At 44.0% G+C, this 22,051-nt stretch overlaps 1 protein-coding gene across 1 annotated transcript in view; it reads left to right on the forward strand.

Moving 5' to 3' along the window:
* FAT4 (FAT atypical cadherin 4) overlaps positions 1-12,124 on the forward strand; it is a 150,246-nt gene extending 138,122 nt beyond the window's left edge. Inside the window, exons 15-17 of the mRNA XM_081134582.1 lie at positions 31-248; positions 4,464-4,725; positions 6,860-12,124. Of these exons, the coding sequence (XP_080990708.1) occupies positions 31-248; positions 4,464-4,725; positions 6,860-8,724 (2,345 nt within the window). The 3' untranslated portion in view covers positions 8,725-12,124. The remainder of the gene's footprint in view (positions 1-30; positions 249-4,463; positions 4,726-6,859) is intronic.
* The last annotated feature ends 9,927 nt before the right edge of the window (positions 12,125-22,051 follow it).

A 22,051-nucleotide genomic window follows, 5' to 3' on the forward strand; every position in this document is an offset into this window, starting at 1 on the left:
GCACTCATTGTCCCCCCTGCTGGCCCGCAGCTCTTACTCCCGACACGGCCTTGTCCTTGGAAGGCAGAGGGCGCCTGGACTACCACATGAGTCAGAACCAGAAGCGGGAGTACCTGCTGCGGCAGAGCCTCCGCGGTGCCACGGTGGAGCCTTTCGGCGTGAACAGCCTGGAAGTGAAATTCAGGACAAGAAGCGAGAATGGCATTTTAATCCATATCCAAGAAAGCAGCAATTACACTACTGTGAAGGTAAGATAAAAGCTAATGCTGACTTCATTCGAGTAGACCGCCTGCTGCGTCAGGGTTTAAATCACTTCTCCCACAATTCCTGTCCTTTGCTTTTACAGCCCATTAGGGTTCCGACTGATGCTGGGCACCATTCCAATATCATCTATCTTAACCATTTCCCAGGCACTGGCCAGAGTAACAAAGACCTGCAGGGTTTGGTTTCTAAACACTTTTGTGTTGGTTTAGAGTTGAGACCACTGCTAGGTAGGCCGGCATGGAAAGAATTTGTTGTGATCTATTTTGTCTGATAAAAATTTATATTGCTCCCCCTCCCTACTTCTAAACAAAGGAAAACAAAATGATAATGTGTCTTTGAAATGGAAAAATACTTTTCTCCAAGAATTATTTCAAACACTGATACAGGGTGGGGCAAAAGTAGGTTTACAGTTTGTATGGAAACTAATACAATAATAAATAAATACAAGAATACACTCATGTACACAACTGTAAACCTACCTTTGCCCCACCCTGTATATTAAAGGGCAGGAATGGAATAAGAAACATTTGAAATTATCTAGCTTTAACCCTGGAGCATATATTCAATTTACTATCTAGGTAAACCCTGTGAAATGAAGTGTCTTTGGAATTATAAGTAAAATTACAGCTAAATTCTACAAATCGTTTCTAAATAAATTTTAAATATCATATTTCAGGAAAACGGTAGATTTATGTACTATTAGGCTTTTATATAATTTGTTATTTTTTTCCTCAGCTGTAAATGAGACACTACGCTGGTAATTTTATTCAACATGCATTTTCCATCTGCTCAGCAGTCTTTATTTCTGAAACTATTATTCTGCTTTCTATCCCACAAATAATACATCTCTTGGATAATAATTTTCTTCAGTTTAGTTATACAAAATAATGTAGAAAGCAGTCAATATATTATGATTCTACTCAATTTTATGAGTTTTGGTAAATTCTTTAAGAAAATAAACCCAAATTTCCTGACTTTTTCTACCTATAAAGTAATATTTTGAAGATTACTAAAAGTTTAGTTAATCAAGCAAAGAGCAAAATGCATAGAAAAGTGCTAGGTTTAATTCACTTTTTACTAAAAGTAAAAACAGATGTTCACCTTTAAACTTCAGCCTCTTTATTCTCAAAATTTCTTTTTATCCAAGCCAACTCTGGTTATGTTCTATATACATAGCTTTAATAAGAAGTAAAAAATACCAGTCTTCTAAAAATTCTCATATTATAATCCCCCCAGTCTAGTCACCCAACTAGAGGGTGATGTTACCCTGAATGGACACTTGCAATGTCCAGAGACATTTTTCACTGTCATGGTTTGGGGAGGGGTGGTATATCTCTAAACATCCTACAGTGCACCGCACAGCACCCCACAGAAAAATTATTATTCAATAGTCTGAAGTGACCATAGTGCCAGCCTGAGAAACTGCCCTAATCCCGGCCTAGAGAACCTCTTTAGCCTATAACTGCGCCTCCACTATGGAAACAAAAAGCCAATTCCTGAATTAACAACACAACTACAAAACAGCACGTAAGCCACTGCGTCATGTTATTAGTCGGTGTTCGTCATTTTCATTGAAAGGTGTTAGAAGCCGAGAAAATCAAGCAGCGGAGAGAAGTAGACCCCGCGGCACACGGGCAGGGCCTGATGCGCGCCGCCTGGGAAGCTGCTCCCAGGTCCTCGTGCCACTTAAATGACGCGTGAAACACTCTGTAGTCTCTCCTCAAGCCAAGACATCAAGGCGGAATTTTTTCTTCCCGGAGGGAGAGGCCGAATGTCTGCGTCCGTTTCTGTCCCCGTGAGGCCTGTTTCCCACAGCCCGCAGCAGGCCACTCGGGGGGTGGCGCGGGCAGCGAGCGCCTCGGAGAGAAGGGCAGCAGGTGCTGCGAATAAAAAGGACGACTGAGGAGACCAAAAGGCACATTTCTTTTGCATCGAATTTTGAAAAGCATCTTTTCAGAGATTAAAGGGGCTGGGCAGGCGAAATAAGTAGATTAAAAACACCACCACCAGAAGCAGTGAGTGGAGAGAACGCGATGGACAGGAAGAGGGGGGCAGGCAGGCTCTGCGGGCCACAGGAATACGGGGCGCGGGTCCAGGGGACTGTTCCTTATCGGCCAGCTTATCAGTGGCCAAGGCCCCTGGCTGGCTTCCTTCTTTTGGCTTTCTGACAGTTTTGTTGGGGTTTTGTTTGCATACTCTAAATCAGTCAATTTTTTTTCCTCTCTCCCTCTCATACATACGTTTTGTGAAAATGGAATAAAAATGGGCAACGGGATTGTGTACGGTGGGGGGAGAGCACCATGGTGGGTAGCGATGGCAGTGTGGGAAGAGGTGAGACTGTCAACAGGGTCTGTGGATACAGAAATGAGGGCAGGCACATCTGAGAGACAAAAGCAGAGGAAAGCACGCTCCTGTACAGCGTGGACTCTGACATGTCCCCAAGCCTCCCTACCTTCGCGCTGTGTCGCGCTTGGAGTTCTGCACGAAGCGATGACAGACCCGTTCCAATCAGGTCTGCGGTTTGGTGCATAGCTCACCGGTTTCTTTGTTTTTGTTTTAAAGTGAGGCTTAGCTATATGGCACAGACTTGGGATGAGGGATTCAGAGCTCTGTAGATTAGAAAAATAAATGAACAAAGCAAAACATTAGCATGATGTTTGGAAAGTTAAAAAGAACACAGGCGTTCGGTAGTGTTATTAGGGAAAAGGAAACCGTTAAGAATGTTCTTATTGAATCCACTCCGTGGCATATTCCAAAGACTCCCTCTTCAGATAAAACCATCAGGCGAGCGGCACAGAGCTGGGAGAAGGCTCTTCCCAAGGCTTGTTTCCAAACAGGACTCTGGCTATAACCAAAGACGAGTTGCTGTTTTTACCACATGTCATGAGACACTGCCCGTTTGATGAAATGTTATTGTCATTTAACCACAACTCTCTTTTTTTTCTATCTGAGTTTGGTACTGAAATTTATTATCTAGAGAGACTGCTTTAATAAAATATTACAATATGAATAACATATGTAAATGTGTTAGGCATATTTTCCACAGTACAGATGTACTGATTTTTAGTTCTACCAGATGTGTTTGTTGCATGGAGAAATGGCATTTGATCTGAGTGACAACATAAACTGATCCATCCTTTCATGCCTGTCATTTGAGACACAGTGTCACTTCATCCCCCTGCCGGCACCAGCTCTGTCTGGGAGTCTGATGGGATGATGCTCTCTGAAACAAATGTTCATCTGCCTCATAAATTATTTTATTTTCTAAAGTGTCTCCTCAGAATACTGGAAACTTGGTAGTTGGAAATGGGAGTAGGAGCATCCTGTTACCCAATGGTCTACTGGGCGAAGTAACAGAAACCAAATATCCCTTAGATAGATTGGGAGAGAGCCAAAGTGCAGACTTGCCCAGACACCTCATTATTAAGAACTCACCTTTTATTCATCATAGTTGTTTTTTAATCTCAATAACTGATGTAAATAATAGACGTGATTTTTTTGTAAGACTCCAGTGTGTTATAGATGACAGGTAAAACAATTTTTGTCTTTATTTTTCCAACTATGCTTCATTTTTATCTAAGCATTGATATATTTTTTGCAAGTAGTTTTAATGTTTTTGACCATTATGGGCCATTTGCTAAACTGACCAATTTTTTTTTACACTCACCATTGCCGTTAAATTATAGGCAATCATGCCCTGGCCAGTGTTGCTCAGTTGGTTGAGCATTGTACCGTGAATCAAAAGGTTGCCTGTTCGATTCCTGGTCAGGGCACATACCCAGGTTGCAAGTTCAATCCCTGGTCGGAACATGTGTAGGAGGCAGCCATCGATGTTTCTCTATCCCTTTTCCTTCTCTCTAAAATTAAAAACAAATTTTAAAAAAATTATAAATCACAAAAAAGTTTTAATTTACTTATCTTAAAGGGACATTCACCCGATTATCTCAATTGTGTTTTGGAAGATAATTCTATGCATCTTGAATCATTAGGTACAAATACAATAGCACCTTGAAAACTATTGAAACTATTGAATGTGAAGGTATATTGTTACCCAAAATCAGACGTAAATGGTTAAGTATAATATAGCTAGTCTCTTCAGCTATTCTATCTGCTTAAATTGATCAACATCTTACGGTTTTATTTCATTTTTATTCAAGTATATTATAGTTTAATTGTACATTATTTTAATATGTTTATAGATTAAGAATGGCAAAGTACATTTTACATCAGATGCAGGAATTGCTGGGAAAGTGGAGAGAAATATTCCTGAAGTGTATGTTGCCGACGGCCACTGGCACACTTTTCTAATCGGAAAAAACGGAACAGCCACAGTACTGTCGATCGACAGGATATACAACAGGGATATCGTCCACCCTACTCAGGATTTTGGTGGACTCGATGTGCTCACTATATCCCTTGGAGGAATTCCACCCAATCAAGCTCATCGAGATACTCAGACAGGTAAATGCTTGTGTTGGGTAGTCACAAAGGAAAGGTAAAGTTGTTTTTCTAGAAGTAGTTGGATTTCTGACAATTCCTATTATGAATATTCTAAGACTGTCATAACTATCTTTAGGAAGTTTATAATGAATTATTGGCCATCCCTTACTTTGGGCGTTTGCGTTTGTTCTGCCAAGTCACAGTTCAGCCCATGGTGCTTTTCCCATGTCCACCAAGCATTTATTTATACATTTATTCATTTGTTCATTCACACAACATATTGCTGGGCCCTGTATGGGCACTGGGAGTGCAGTGGTGAACTTAATAAGTATTTTCCTCATAGAACACAAGGCCCAGTAAGAGAGACAAACATTAATCAAATCATTATACAAGTAAATATATTATTTTTGAGCTACAACAAATGATGTGAAGGAAGAACATAGAATTCTAAGAGATTGCCCAAGAAAGTTCAGATTTAAGTACAAATGTCCATTTTCCAGGAAAGTTTCCCTTTCTCCTCTCTTGGGCAATCTCTTTGATAGGAGCTAAAAACAAAAAGTAGACAGAACCAAGCACCTTGGGAGCTGATGTCAAAAGTTAAGGATGAAGTTGGAGAATGAAGCAGGGCCTCGTAGACCATGATACAGTCTTGGTCTTATTTTCAGAACAGTGAGGAGTTACTGAAAAATTAGTCTTAGGCGTGTCCAGTGATGTCAGAAGATCTTTCAGGCTCCGCCATGGAGAATGCATTAGAGGAGGGCACCGGCGACCTCGCATGAATTAGCTGGGAAGACACCGCAGCGATGCAGGCACGGTATTGTGTGAACTTTGACTCCTGTGGTGGCAGAGGAGTCGTAAAGAAGTGGCCAGGGGAGAAGTACTTTAAAAAATTGAAGTCAACCAAACTGTTGGTGATTTTGGTAAAATTCAGGGAAGTTCCTGACTTTTCCACTAGAAGCAGGGTAGTGCCACTGAGAAAGGCAAGTGCAGAACAGAGCAGTCCAAGAAGAAACAGGTCTATGGGAAGCATCAAGATTTTGGTTGTGGAGCACCTTTGAGAAAGACCTTTTGGTAGATGGACTAGACTCAGGAGTGGACTTCCGCTGGAAACGCGTAGTAGGAGTTATCAGTGTCGAGCAGGTAACTGAAGTACTGGGTATGACTATGATTGAATGAGAAAGACAGGAGCCTATGCCATAGAAAGAAAACTGGGAGAGTAGGAGCAAATGTAGGAGATGCCACAGCTCATGGAAAAAAGAGTGGATTGGGGATGGAAAGGTCACTGGGATGGAACGATGCATCAGTAAGAGGAAAATTGAAAAATGCATGGGAGAGGAATGGAGCTAGGGCATCAAAGTTCAAGTCCAGGTCATAAGTCATTTATATTTAGCTTATTTGAGAATGTGGATGTTAACTCATTGGGATGTTTTAGGAAAACAACTCAATGTAAATCACGCATTTTGTTAGTGACAGGGTCCCGGGCTCTGGGACAGGAGCATTAGCAATATAAGCACACACTGGTCTAACAGTGTCAGCTTCTTAAAAAAATAACCATCACCCTCTAAGGAGCCACTTTAGATCTTTTTTTCTAACCCCCACTATCCCCACCTCATGAAATACAGAGTTATACTCTATAGCTGCCCTTTCAAGACCCACAAACCACTGTAATTGCTAAGGTTTTTCTTTTGCTCCCCAAGACCTATGCTCAACTCCTTGGGAGCAATATCTCCCTTGAGAAAGCAGATCTAGTGATGGAAGCCTCTGGCCTATTTTGTGTTCTTGATGAGAACTTAAGTTTTATTTCTATGTATGCAATTCTTGACATATAGACTATAAAAATAAAACAAATAGATAACTAATGAAATAAAAAGACAGAGAAAAGGCAAACCCAGCCTGTCTGAGTCATTCGTAAATGGTCGGGAAGGGTGGGAGGGATCTGAGCGCTTCTCCCCCCAGTTTGGTGGTGGAAATCTTCCCCGTGTTGCTAAGAAGTTAGCCAGCGGGTCAGAGGCACAGACGTATGGCCTTGGAGCTGGATGATGGCTCCCAGGCGGTGGGCTCTCAGCTGCTGTGATGTGATTCTGAAGCTTCTCTTGACCAGATTCCATCAGCCTTTGGTTTTCTCTAAACCGCCCCCTGCCCCTTCTGCCCGCAGGTTTCGATGGCTGCATCGCGTCCATGCTGTACGGTGGGGACAGCCTGCCTTTCAGCGGGAAGCACAGCCTGGCCTCCATCTCCAAGACGGATCCCTCGGTGAAGATCGGCTGCCGCGGGCCCAACATCTGCGCCAGCAACCCCTGCTGGGGCGACCTGCTGTGCATCAACCAGTGGTACGCCTACAAGTGCGTGCCCCCTGGGGACTGCGCCTCCCACCCCTGCCAGAACGGCGGCAGCTGCGAGCCAGGCCTGCACTCGGGCTTCACCTGCAGCTGCCCGGAGTCGCACACGGGGAGGACCTGTGAGACGGTGGTGGCCTGTCTTGGCGTCGTCTGTCCTCAGGGGAGAGTCTGCAAAGCCGGAAGCCCCGGAGGGCATGTCTGTGTTCTGAGTCAGGGCCCCGAAGAGATCTCCCTGCCTCTGTGGGCTGTGCCTGCCATCGTGGGCAGTTGTGCCACGGTCCTGGCCCTCCTGGTCCTCAGCCTGATCCTCTGTAACCAGTGCAGGGGCAAGAAGACCAAAAACCCCAAGGAGAAGAAACCGAAGGAGAAGAAGAAGAAGGGAAGCGAGAACGTCGCCTTTGACGACCCAGACAACATTCCCCCCTACGGGGACGACATGACTGTGAGGAAGCAGCCGGAAGGGAACCCCAAGCCAGACATCATTGAGAGGGAGAACCCCTACCTCATCTACGATGAGACCGACATCCCCCACAACGCCGAGACCATCCCCAGCGCGCCCCTGGCCTCCCCGGAGCAGGAGATCGAGCACTATGACATCGACAACGCCAGCAGCATCGCCCCCTCGGACGCAGACATCATCCAGCACTACAAGCAGTTCCGCAGCCACACCCCGAAGTTCTCCATCCAGAGGCACAGCCCCCTGGGCTTTGCGAGGCAGTCCCCCATGCCCCTAGGAGCCAGCAGCCTGACCTACCAGCCTTCCTACGGCCAGGGTTTGAGAACCAGCTCCCTGAGCCACTCGGCCTGCCCCACGCCCAACCCCCTGTCCCGGCACAGCCCCGCGCCTTTCTCCAAGGCCTCCACCTTCTACAGGAACAGCCCGGCCCGCGAGCTGCACCTCCCTGTGCGGGACGGGAGCGCGGTGGAGCTGCACGGGGACCCCTGCCAGCCGGGCATCTTCAGCTGCTCCACCAGGCTGGGAAGACGGAGCAAGAGCCCCCAGGCGCTGGCCCCGCACGGGTCCAGGCCGGGGAGCCGCCTGAAGCAGCCGGCTGGGCAGATCCCCCTGGAATCTTCTCCGCCCGTGGGACTGTCCATCGAGGAGGTGGAGAGGCTGAACACCCCGCGGCCCAGGAACCCCAGCATCTGCAGCGCAGACCACGGAAGGTCGTCCTCGGAAGAGGACTGTCGGAGGCCGCTGTCCAGGACCAGGAACCCCGCCGACGGCATCCCCGCCCCGGAGTCGTCTTCCGACAGCGACTCGCACGAGTCCTTCACCTGCTCGGAGATGGAATACGACAGGGAAAAGCCCATGGTCTACACTTCCAGGATGCCCAAGTTATCTCAAGTCAACGAGTCGGACGCGGACGACGAAGACAATTACGGCGCCAGGCTGAAGCCCCGAAGGTACCACGGGCGCAGGGCCGAGGGCGCGCCGGGGGGCACCCAGGCGCCCGCGGGGGCCGAGGGCGCGCTGCCCTTGAAGCTGGGGCAGCAGGCGGGGAGCTTCAACTGGGACAACCTCTTGAACTGGGGCCCTGGCTTTGGACACTATGTGGATGTTTTTAAAGATTTGGCCTCTCTCCCCGAAAAAGCAGCAGCAGCAGCAGCAAACGAAGACAGCAAAAGTGGGACAGGTCAGCCGGTCCCCAAAGACGGGGAAGCGGAACAGTACGTGTGAGCGCCGTGTGCCCGCGGGGGGAACAAGAGGCGGCCAGGAGCGCCCCGCTGCCCTCGGTTGCCCACGGGGCGGGCCCGGCGGCAGAGGAAAGCCTTCAGCAGTAACCACGGTGCCGCTGAAACTGGCCCCGGACAGCTCTGACCGAAACGCGCTCGGGTGAATTCAGTGTCCTGCATGCTTCGTACTGTGCGACTAGTGACGTGGGTGCAGCCTTCGGGGAGGTTCTTCTTACCTACCGGGGTCCGCTTTGTGATTTTAAAAATTAATACCGTTGCTGTTGCAGAAATGAACTCGTGGCTCCCTGTGGGCTTGTGTGCTGTTGCCGTTGTGAGACGTTGTTTTGCATTGCAAGACCCGTGAGCTTGAACCTGTCCTTGTAACGTGTAGAAAAGAGCCCTCCCGCCCTTGAGTGAAAGACTAAGCATTAACACGTCTCAGAGTCTTAGATTCCACATTCGGCGTTGCTCGGAAATGTCTGGAGGTTTGAATACGCCGCACGCGACCATGGGTACTAAACTTAAGTCATTTTGTTCAGCACTTTAGAACTTTCTTACGAAATTGTGTTAAAACTTCTGAATCTTTTTTTGTGTGTAAACAGTGATGGTCTTGTTCTCACCAGGCTTCCACTAAGGAAAAAAGCGACTGCAGTTCTGTCCCAGAACACTGCCACCTGCTACTGCGGAGTCAGGCCGCCAGCCGCGCCTCCAGAGACACTTGTGAAAGTTATTTATTGAAAAATGTTCTATGCTTTTAAATTTTTTAAGAATCGACCTAAGCAAAGCCTGTGATTGGACTTACTTCTTGACCATTTAGCATTTACCCCAAGTACCCAGTTTTTATAATTTATATAAAGTCAAATTTCAGCACTTCTTTCTTTTCTGTCATTTTGTAGGTCATTTTTTAATACCGTGTAAAAACTTTTTTTTTTTTTTTTTTTTTTTACACCTAAGCAGTGTTTTTGATACTGATATTTTCCTATGCTGAATAGTTTTCTTACTTTCCGGGAAGGTAAGAAAATACTTTTTTTACATTTGTTACTTATGTAACGTTCATATTTTTCACATTTTGATATTTGTAACATACTGTATGCTTTCTACTTGTAAATGCCAACAATAGAATTAAAATATTTATTTAAAATATGTTGCATTCATAGTGTAATGTCAAATTTTCATCTCTCTAAATTATTTTCTTCCCCTGTTGAAAACGATCTCTACTTGTCAAGGAGGGTGTGGCAAGTTGAACTACAAAATGGGCAACCTCTTTTTCTTTAAAAACAAACATGAGTATGAATATTGCCAGAACGGATATTTTAAGGTCTATTTAGTGCATTCCTATCTGTCAGAGTTCCTGGACTTCCCTAGAGCATAATGAGTCTCGACTAGACTGGGTCTTAGGGGACTGACTTGGCCATGAACTTGGGGTAAGCATTCTGGCAATAAACGCTTGGAAGTTCCCAGTAGAGCCTATTCGCCAAGGGCCAGCTTTGGACCAGGCTTATAGTTAGTCATAGGAACAGCACTGACTTAAAGCTAATTATAGAAAAATGTCTGGGTCTCATTTTCTCCCGAATTTCCTTTAAGTCCAGTGGTACAGAAAGAGTGAAAGCTCACCTCCCCACACCTACGTCCTTGATCCCTGTGCTGATAAATTCTAAACAAATTTTACGCTGCCTTAGCCAAGACGAACTTCTATTTTCAGGCAGTCCCCTAGGAGTGAAACAGTTCAAGAGAAGAGTCCACCCAGGACACGATCCACCTGTGCATCAGCAGTCACATCTGAAAAACAGGGCTCCTGCCAGTCACCTCAGTCTCAGAACTTGTCATTAAGCCTCTGCCCCAGACCTAATATTTGCTGAGAATATTACCCTCCAACTGTACCATTGACTGTCCTACATTGAATAGGGATTTTAATATGTAAAAGTTTTTAGTCAATAAAATTTTTTAAATTAATACCAACAAATTGAAATTTAGTCCAGAATTATTTTGTCATCTAATAATGTTGCAATTATATATATATTTTTTGTTTCAGAATAGAAAGCCAGATGTGGGTTTAATCCAAATCATAACACTCCCACAATGTGGTTTAGACAGTGTAAGACACTAAATTTTGGGTCACCTGTGATGAGCAAACATGTTTTAGTATTTCCCTATGAATTTTGGTATGAATTTGTGAGCCAAATATGGGAGCCTGTTGATTGCTTCGTATAACTCAAAACAGAATACGTTTTTTTCTCCAGAAACTCTGAAGCATCTCAATGTCTTCAAGAACATAAACTCTGTAATTGAGAACAGAGCGAAAGGAAAACGATAAACATGATTATAGCAAAGGGTTAAGGGGACGGACCTGACGCCAAGACTCTGTTCTAATTCTCTAAGAATCCTCTGTGAGGCAGAGAAGTGCAGTCTCCTTGATTAATCAGCCCCAGTTCAGGAATAAGAGGGGACTTATCTAGACAATGTCTTGTCTTTGCTTTTTTTCGGAAATCTTTCACTGAAGCAAAAACAATACTTGGAACAAAATCAATCAGAGCTGTATGGGATGAAAGTCTTCCTTCGAGTGGAGACGACCACTTCACTCACCGAAAGAGGACGTGACGCAGCGTGTGTTACGGTTGCCAGGATTATAGACAAACTGACGAGGCAGCAATTCCCTCAGACAAATGGTTAATAGCGGCCTGCGTGTTCGCACACAAAGTCATGGCCTCGGGATCTTAATCCAGCCCTTTAAGGGGTCACTGGACGGCCCCCGCCTGCATCAGTCCCTCTTGGGGCTCCTGCGTCTCGCCTGTGCTGTGAAGCGTGTCTCAGGCGCGCACTGAGAACGGCTCAGTGACCGTGCGGCCAGCGGGGGAAGCAGGTCCCCGGAGCCCCGGCCCGTAGGCCGAGGCTGGCAGCATGGCACAGGACGTGTCACTCGCCCAAGGAGCACACTGCCGCTGCTTGCAAGACTGCTTCTGGAATTCTCTAAATTACTAATTTTATTGATCGCTTATTCAAATAAATTAAAACTATCTTAAGATAGGGAGCCATCAGAAGGGCTTGGAGCACTTCTCGCTTACATGTTGTTATGAAAATGTTTACCCACACCGTCGTCGATGAGGAGTGTAACTGACAAACCACTGAAAGTTATGTCCTTTGTAAACATTTTTTTATAAGGAAAAATATATAACCATGTGATTTTATTACTTCCAGACACTCCATCTAAGAACAAACCCCTATTTTCATGAAAATTCATTTTTACTTATTTAAATTCAACATCATGGTAAAATTAGTCTGTAAAAGGTGAAAATAATTTTAAAATTTTAAATCAATAGTTCAGCAATGCCCTTATTTATGTTATAGATCTAATTTTAAGGGACTAACATTTCTAGGTGACTAAATTTGCATTCCCCTAGGAAAAATAAGCCTAGCAATATAATGTATTTTAGCATACACTATTAAAGCTTTTAGTATGAAATAAAATATTAAAGTCTGATTAATATATATTTCTTTTTTTCCTCTTTGCTGGAAGTTTTATTCACTTTAAAAAAATTATCTTTATTGAAAGTATTACAGATGTCCCCCTTTGCCCCCCATTGACCCCCTCCACCCCTTACCCACCCCACCCCAGGCCACCACCACCCTACTGTCTCAGGGGTGGGGAATCTTTTTTCTGCCAAGGGCCATTTGGATATTTATAACATACAAAATATCAACTTAGAAGTTAGCTATGAAAAAAGCTCCTACTTCTATTGAATTTTGAGTCCCACCTGCGGTTGCCTTGTCAGGGCCAGACCAAATGATTTCTTGGGCCGTACACGGCCCACGGTCTAGAGGTTCCCCACCCCTGGCTATGTCCATAGATCATGCAGATATGCATATAAGTTCTTTGGTTAATCTCTCCCCAGCCATCCCGAGATCTGTCAGTCTATTCCATGCTTCCATGTCTCTGAATCTATTTTGTTCAGTTTATTTTGTCAGTTTATTTTGTTCATTAGATTCTACAGATAAGCGCTATCATGTGATACTCGTCTTTCTCTGACTGGCTTATTTTGCTTAGCATAATCCTCTCTAGGTCCCTCCATGCTGTCCCAAAGGGTAAGAGATTTTTTTTTTTTTTTTTTACAGCTACATATTATTCCATGGTGTAAATGTACTACAGCTTTTTTTATCCACTTATTTACTGATGGGCACTTGGGCTGTTTCCAGATCTTGGCTAAACCCATTTAATCACAAACAATAATTAGCACACTTTCCATGCCAGGCAGTCATTTGGATCCTGGGATAAAACAGTGAAGAAAACAAAGTACCTTCCTCAATGGAACTTACATTTCAGTAGGGAAGACAGTGATAATTACGCACCATAACAGCTCGCAGAGGCAGGTGCTAGCGAGCCAGCTGAAGCGGGGCAGGGGGAGGTGGCGATTTGGGGGTGCATATGCCAGTTCAGTGACTCATCAGGGCAGCCTTTCTGGGGAGGTGACATTTGAGCCGACTGCTGAATGAGGCACGAGAGGTGACTGTGGCGGGCAGAGGCACTGGCATGGGGAGGCAGGGGGCGCGAAAACACTCCACGTTAGAGGAAGGGGAAGGAGGTCAGTGAGCTGGATCACTGCCAACACATCAGCCAATACTGCACCACGAAAGCCTTGGGGATGAATGAATGCGAAGGTAAAGAGCAAGAATGGTAATTCAGAACAGGCCCAGACACAGAAGTATTGTTGAAGCACATCTTTATTTATGTGCGTTATCTTGCGAGATAAGAGCATTTCCAAATGCGAAGTAAATCCCAAGAATGCAGACACACACTGTGCTGAGAAAGAGAGGTGTGCGCTGGAAACGGATCCTGTGCGAACACTGATCGAGTCATACTGTCCCCCAGGACCAAGCCAGACCTGAAGGCATAGTAATAGAAAGCATGTTAAGATATATAATCGTCAGTCTATTTCCTTATTGCTGAGGCATTTATGTATCCAAAGTATGAGACATTACCGATTAGGAAGTTGCAGAAGTTTTCATTTTAAAAAACTGACTTATTAAAAAATAAAGTGGATCATGTGAAAGGAAAAATTTTTGAATGGAAGGCGACAGATGTGTATCGGTAGGAAAGAGTGGCGGCAAACGTGTGTCTGTAAGACACCAGCGTAAATCTATGTCTGAATTCAACGCAACTAAGACCTGTCCAAACATATTTTAATGAGTTTTTGTTGGTTTGTTCATGATGAGTGTAGTTAACCTTCACCTTTGCATCACTAATAAACCCTGGTCAAAGTATGTTCAAATTTCCGATAAGGATCCGAGTCCGGTGTGACGAATTAAGGATTATGCCATAAAGAAGTACTTCTGGCATTTCATTCCTCCATGAAAACTCCTGGAGGAAGTCTTTTATGTGCTGTATAATGTGTCTGTGTCAGAATCATAATTATGTTAGAATTCACACGGGCAAGCCGGACAAATGTGTAGTTGACATCACGCGGGTAACCTAAGGACTCTGAACTTATTAAAGGAATGTGCTGACGAATGTCGGACTCCTCAAGCCCTTACGTAACCTGTGACATATTCCAGGTAGATACACCGAAACCATTTGTGAGTCTCCTTATCTGCAGACATATCATTAAAATGGAAAGACCCACAGAGCATTTAGCACACGCTGCATAAAGGCAGATAATTTCCAGGTGACCCATTTGGACACTTCCAATTTTATTCGTTTACGGATCCATTTGCCAAACCCCCAAATCAGGTTGCTAAGTACAAAGTGTGATCCTCACGGTTTTCTGGCAGAAAGTCGGGACCTCAATCAGGGCACCCTTCTAGCCCAAGTAAAAGAACCAACAATGTGCAAAGTTCTTTGGCAATGTCACTGCGTTCCCCGTTTCAGATTAAAACCACATTTTCTGCGGTACAGACGCTGATCAAACTAAGATTCCGTTTTGCCGGAGCGGCCTCCACGCCCGAGTCACCCTTTCCTGACACTGCGCACAGGCTTAGGCCCGAACGCTGCCGAAAACAGGGTTATTGACACTTGAGTTCGAAGTCAAGGAGTGAGACATTCGAGAACTCCAGAGAAACGTTCCTTTAGAAAAACAGCCTGGTTAAGGCAACAGCACACCGTAACCTTCTGCAGCAATGGGCCGATTCTTTTAACAGCTGGAGTCTGAGGGAAGAGAAAGCGGCCCTGTGCCGGGTCTGGGCTGATGCTACCCGAGGAGGAGAGGGCCTCCACGGGACGCATGGGGTTGGGAGAGGGCTTTAGATAAATAGAAAATTTCGCTTTGGCAGGACTGTCATCAAGAAACTTGAGTTGGCAATCCTCTCCTATTTAACAGGAAACCATTCATGTCTAAAAAATATTTCTTCTAACCCACGCACAGAGCTGAGGGTAACACGTGCTGCTTACACATCCACGGGCCCGGGGAGCAAATCAAAACCAGCATTTCCTTTTCTGTTAGGCTTTACGGACAGGGAGCGCAGGATAGTGTCCCCCTGAAAGAGGAAGGCTGGGCCGTCAGCATTATGACATAGAAAAAAGTACATTTGCATGTGAAACGGTCTTAATTTACGCAGCTTCACATCGAGAAGAGAATGAGTCCAAGAAACACTCAACGCTCAACGGATTTTAAAGTGGCAAAGTCAATTATCTCTAATTTATAGAGAGCTTTCCATCCAAATTAGAGCACGAGTCCTGGCCACTCTGCATTTAACGGCCATTCTTAAACAGATGTTTGTGGGATATCAAATTAAAAGCATAACTATCCAAATAGCCTGTAACAAATCAGCCTGTAAGCAGGTCTAGGTGATGCCTTCACTCGTTTTTTTTAATTTGCTCAGCACAGTGTGCCTGGCACTGGGGTGAACCAGGCCCATGAAGTCGACTCTTGCTTTCAAGGAGCTTTCAATTTATTTTTTTAAAATTTTTATTGATTTTTGAAGAGAGAGGAGGGGAGAGAGACAGGGAGAAACATCCATGTGAGAAGGACACATGATCGGCTGCCTCCTGCATGTCCCTCACCTGGCACATGCCCCGACTGGGAATCGAACACAGCAACCTCTTGGTGCCCAGGACGATGCCCAACCAACTGAGCCACACTGGCCAGGGCGGAGCTTGCAATTTTCTAGCAACTAGACTCTTCTCCAAAATCCTTCCAAATTTGCAGAGCTCTGTTTTTAGAGAATTACTTTAATATTTCCAAATAAAATTATATTTGTATTCATGTGTGGCCACATGCGGTACCTGGACAATATCTCATCAGTGACTTCCTCAGCCTTGGGAGCCAACTGCAGATTCAAATGACAGTAAGCCCTCGATTTCGCAGACCTTGATTTAAGGACTTCGAATTTAACGGATAAAATTTCTGGTCTGTACGTCATATGTGAAAATTAACACCCTGTTCTTAAAACTCTTTTAACTAAGATTGGTTTATAATTAAATTAACAGGTTATTTATTAATTTACTGTTATTTTTGACAAATTTTAGCAAACAGGCCATATGTTGGAGAAAACACTAGTAATTTTGCTGTTGTAAATAAATATTACATATCTACAGCTATAGACTACATATTTCAATCTAAGAGTCACGCTCCTAAGCATGTTTGGTGAGTGATTAGCCCGTGATCGCACAGCAGCAAGCTCAGTGACTGGCTCTGTTGTCCGCAGCCTGACTTCCAGCCGCAGTTTTAACTCCTGCTGGCCCAAGGGACGCGAGCTAGGCCCGGCCCCGCCCTGCCCCGCCCCGCCCGCGCATCTGTCTGCTGGCCCTGCGGTGAACAATCGAGTTTCCTAGACCTACGCAGTATAATTTAAAATTAACGTATAGAGGACTTTTCTGTGAAATTAAACTTTTCATACAGTTAATTTTAATTCCACAAATGTGTCTACATAAGAAAAACAGATAAACTAAATAACCTGTCAATCCTTTAACACACGCATTAGGAAAACCTACTTTATACAAGGACTTTCGGCTGTAACGGACACCCCCTGACCCGAAGTAGTCCATGACATCGAGGTTTTACGGTAACGAAATAACAGGTTTAGTGAGTTTCAAAGGCCGTTTTAGGCAATGAACCAGCTGCGTGGCCCAACCGCGTGAGACCTGGTTAAAATCCCTGGTGTGAAAGCCGCCGCCCTGAACTACGATCAGCGCGGTCCTGGCGTCTACAGCTCATTCTGAAGCCGCTTCATTTGTACGGGACTCTGTTTTCTCAGAATTTGGTGTCATCATCGGTAAAAAGGACGTGAGGCTACCCGATTCCTCATGTGCGGCCGAGGTTGCGGTGAACAGGACTGAAGTGCAATTTGGGGAAATTACTGAATCATGGCCTCTGGCGGCCGGGCAGCCGCCTCAGAGCTTTGAGGGCGAGCTCACCGCGACGCTTTTGCTTTTCTACTTTCCCTTCTCTAGGCCCCATTCAAGTTGTTGAAGGAAAAGAGTAACCAAGTGATCCCCGCCCCGCCGACATTTTTGTTTTTCCAACCATGTGCAGGGTGGGGCAAAAGGAGGTTTACAGTTGTGAGTGTGCAAAACAGAGTTTATTCTTGTATTATTAACTTGTACTTTTCCATATGAATAACTGTAAACTTACTTTTGCCAAACCTTGCATTTTTCTCATTGTTCTGGGAAAACAGTAAAATACCTCTCTGTGTCCTGTTTGGGGTTTTTTTTCTGTAAACTTCCTCTGAAGTAGTCAATATAATTTATATTACATATTAAGACTTGTATTTGAGCAATTACCTATCCCCTTAAGGCGCTGCGTTAAATAACTGGCAAAGATACTTTTTGTAGCCTCAATAATCATCATGAGTTCATTGAAAAGTAGAATCTAATATTGTCAGAGTACAAATGCTATTGTTATCATTAATATCACAAAACAAAATATCTCAATTATATTTTGAATTCTACTGTGAATGCATTTTAGAATGACAAGTCATTACTACATTTTTCATAAGGTCGGAGAACTTTGTTTTATGGCTCTAGTTATAGTTTCTTTAAAAGTAGCAAAAGGCAATCCTGGCGGACGTGTCTCAGTAGTTAGAGCTTCAGCCTGAGCCCCAGTGCCGAAGGGTCATGGGTTTGAGTCCCAGTCGAGGGCATGTACCTGGGTTGAAGGTTGGATCCCCAGCCCCGATGTAACCAATGGATGTGTTTCTCTCACATCAATGTCTCTCTCTCTCTCTCTCTCTCTCTCTCTCTCTCTCTCTCCCTCTCCCTCTCTTCCACTCTACCATTCAACAGAAAAAACCTCTAGTGAGGATTTAAAAAAAAGGGTAATAAAGGCCAGTGGTTGCAGGTTCGATTTCCAGTCAGGGCACATGCCCAGGATTCAGGTCTGATCCACAGGCCACAGAGAGGCAATCGATCCATGTTTCTCTCTCACATTGATGCACACTGATGTCTTTCTCTCTCCTTCCTCTCTCTCAAATCAATTTAAAAATAAGTAAATCAAATAAAAGTAGCAAAGGCCAATAACAAAGTAAAATACTAGCAAAGTTTTACTAATAACGGTCTGTGCCAAAAACACAGAGAATAATGAATGCGGTGCCCTTGGGTCACCTGGAGTAAGAAAACATTTTGAAGAAAATATTTCGCATATAATATCAAACGATGGAAAAGTTTTGAAGTACTTAAAATATTGGCTCTCATGATGTGTCCTAGCAAAGTCTATTAACTTTTTAGATAGTTGAGAATTTTGGAGTGATTTCAAAGACAAGGGCAAAAATTTTATAGGGTTCATTAAGCTAAGGTGACCTCTTTAATATTTCTAATATAATTTTAAAAAATATTATATACAGACTTGATGAGTTAATAAAGGAAGTGAGACAAGCAGTAGCTAACAGTTCAGATACTCTATCCTGTGACTGCGACTCTGATACGGACACATTCACATCCCCGCAACAAAGGGAACCGTAACCTTTTTTAAAATGGAAGCTTCCTGAGTATTTTTTACAATTTGATACTATTGAGACTGGAGGAAATTTTCTAATCTTAGCATCAGGATTTAAAGAGCATGAATCTGCCCAGCCGGGTGTGGCTCAGCGGTTGAGCGTCGACCTGGGATCCAGGCAATTGGGGTTCGATTCCCGGTCAGGGCACATGCCCAGGTTGCGGGCTCGATCCCCAGTCAGGGGCGTGCAGGAGGCAGCCGATCAATGACTCTCTCATCACTGATGTTTCTATCTCTGACTCTCCCTCTCCCTTCCTCTCTCTGAAATCAATAAAGATATATATAAAAAATAATAATAATAAAATAAAGCGCGTGAATCTGCAGTTAGTATATTGACTGTTCCCTTACTTCTAAAGGCTGTGTGGGACTAGGAGCCCCTGGCGGGGGAAGCTGAGCTTTAGGTCTGGGGGAGGCTGGGGAAGAGCATCTTCACGGAGGGAGGCTGAGCAGAGGCTCCGGGCGGCAGGAGTGGCTGCTGCAGGGCTGACTGGCCTGGCCGGTGTCTGTCCTGTGGGGACAGACGGAGGGTAGCTCAAGATGAGAGCCCAGGGTGAGCGCGTTCAAGCCACACAGGCCTGTGCTCAAGCATTTGGATCGGGTTCTAAACTATCTCAGAGTTTTCACATAACAGTCCGCTTAATCTCAACGATATCTCTAGTGGCTCAAAGTAACATTTTTTAAAATTTTAGAAGATACATGAAAGATTTCGATAACAGTGACTTAGGGCATTAGACTTGAAGAGTGACCAGCAGGCAGGGCCCGACTCAGCTGGTCGCGTCTGCCCTTTGGAAGAAAGTCCTGGGGGCCTGCTGCAAGCTGCTGGCCTGCGCTCCCTGAGCGGTCCCCGAGCGGAGCCCACAGTCTCTGTAAGCGACGCACCCTCAGACCTCACAGTCCGAATAAGGACTTATTACTCAGCACTCACATGAAATTAAAATAGCTATGAAATTATATTCAGTTTTTCATTTGCTTTTGGAATTTAATTCTTGCAAGAGTCAAACTAAATCTTCTCAGTAATTGCCATAGATGTACCAGTGTGGTAGTTAAAAAAAATAACAACTTCCTCACACAGTTTACCTTAAGCTGTTTCTTTGATGTGCAATTGTAAACCATTGTCTTCAAGTCTGTCCCTCTTACTGTCATCATCATCATCATCCATGACCCTGCCTTTTGCATTCAGCATCCTTACTGTTTGGTTCAAAGTGGCCAGCTAAAGCCTTCCTGCTTCCTAGCGTGTCAGCTCACTTTTTCTCTGGGGTCCATGCCTGTGCGCTCACTGCCGGCAGCCAACTCATTTCAACCCATCCTGAGAGCAGCCCAGGCCCAGCTGTCGTCCACTCTCTACACCATTTGCATGAAATGAAATTGTGTCACCACAAGCACATTTTCATTCCTTAGAGTTGTGCTATATAATTACATCATCATGGACTATGAAAGAATTTTCCTTGCACTTTTCTATGAAGTCACCAATGAATTGGGTTCCCTTCGAATCAGGAATCTATTAGATTCCAACGTCATACTCAATAGGCAGAAACCAAAAGCACTTCCCCTAAGAACAGGAGCAAGACAGGAGTGTTCACTTTCACCACTCTGATTCAACATAGTAGTGGAAGGCCTAGGCATAGCGATCAGATAAGAAGAAAACATAAAAGGCATCCAAATTGGAAAGGAGGAAATAAAACTATCATTATTTGCAGATGACATGATATTGTACATAGAGAATCCTAAAGATTCCAGCAAAGAACTACTAGATTTAATAAATGAATTTGGCAAGGTAGGATACAAAATTAATACCCAGAAATGGATGGCATTTTTATACACCAGTAATGAACTCTCAGAAAGAGAAACTAAAAAATAAAAATTAAAAAATAATCCTATTTACCATTGCAACAAAACAATTAAGATACTTAGGAATAAACTTAACCAAGGAGGTAAAAGACCTGTACTCAGAAAACTACAGGACGTTGCAAAAAGAGAGAGAGGAAGATATAAACAAGTGGAAGAATACTGTGTTCATGGATTGGAAGAATTAACATCATTAAAATGTCCATAGAACCCAAAGCAATCTATAAATTCAATGCAATCCCTATTAAAATATCAACAGCATATTTCACAGATCTAGAACAAACACTTCAAAAATTAAATGGAACCAAAAAAAAGACCCCAAATAACCACGGCAATCTTGAGAAAGAAGAGCAAAGTTGGAGGGATCACAATACCAGATATCAAGTTATACTATAAAGCCACTGCAAGCAAAACAGCTTGGTACTGGCACAAGAACAGGCATATTGATCAATGGAACAGAACAGAGACCCCAGAAATTGACCCAAGCCTTTATGCTCAATTAATATTTGACAAAGGAGACAAGAGCATACAATGGAGTAAAGACAGTCTCTTCAATAAATGGTGCTGGGAAAATTGGACAGATACATGCAAAAAAATGAAATGAGACCACCAACTTACACCATACACAAAAATAAACTCAAAACGGATAAAAGACTTAATGTAAGATGTAAAACCATAAAAATTCTAGAAGAAAACATAGGCAGCAAAATCTCAGACATCTCTTAGGGCGGGAGATGTTTGCCGATACATCTCCTAGGGCCAAAGAAACAAAGGAGAAAACAAGCAAATGGAACCACATCAAAATCAAAAGGGAGCCCACTGTGTGTGGGAGAGTATTTTTGCCAATAACACATCTGAAATAGGGTTAATTTCCAAAATGTATAACAAACTCATACAATTTAACAAAAGGAAGACAAACAATCCAATTAAAAAATGGGCAAAGGACCTAAGTAGACACTTCTCCAAAGAGGCCAAGAGACATGAAAAAATGCTCAAAGTCACTAATCATGAGAGAGGCACATTAAAACCACAATGAGGTACCACCTCACACCTGTCAGAATGGCTCCATCAACAAATCAACAAACAACAAGTGCTGACGAGGGTGTGGAGAAAAGGGACCCTAGTGCACTGCTGGTGGGAATGCAGACTGGGGCAGCCACTATGGAAAACGGTATGGAGGTTCCTCAAAAAATAAAAAATGGAGTTGCCTTTTGACCCAGTGATCCCACTTTTAGGAATATAGCCTAAGAAACCCAAAACACCAATTGGAAAGAACTTATGCACCCCTATGTTCATAGCAGCGCAATTTACAATAGCTAAGATCTGGAAACAGCCCAAGTGCCCATCAGTAGGTTCGATAAAAAAGCTGTGGGTCATTTACACTGTGGAATACTACACAGCTGTAAGAAAGAAAAAGATCTTTTATCCTTTGGAACAGCATGGAGGGACCTGGAGAGTATTATGCTAAGTGAAATAAGCCAGTCAGAGAAAGACAAGTACCACATGATCTCACTCATATGTGGAATATAACAGACAAAATAAAGGAATGAACAAAATAGATCCAGA

This window comes from Miniopterus schreibersii (genome assembly GCF_964146895.1).
Source record: "Miniopterus schreibersii genome assembly, chromosome: 4".
Taxonomy (NCBI): Eukaryota; Metazoa; Chordata; class Mammalia; order Chiroptera; family Miniopteridae; genus Miniopterus; species Miniopterus schreibersii.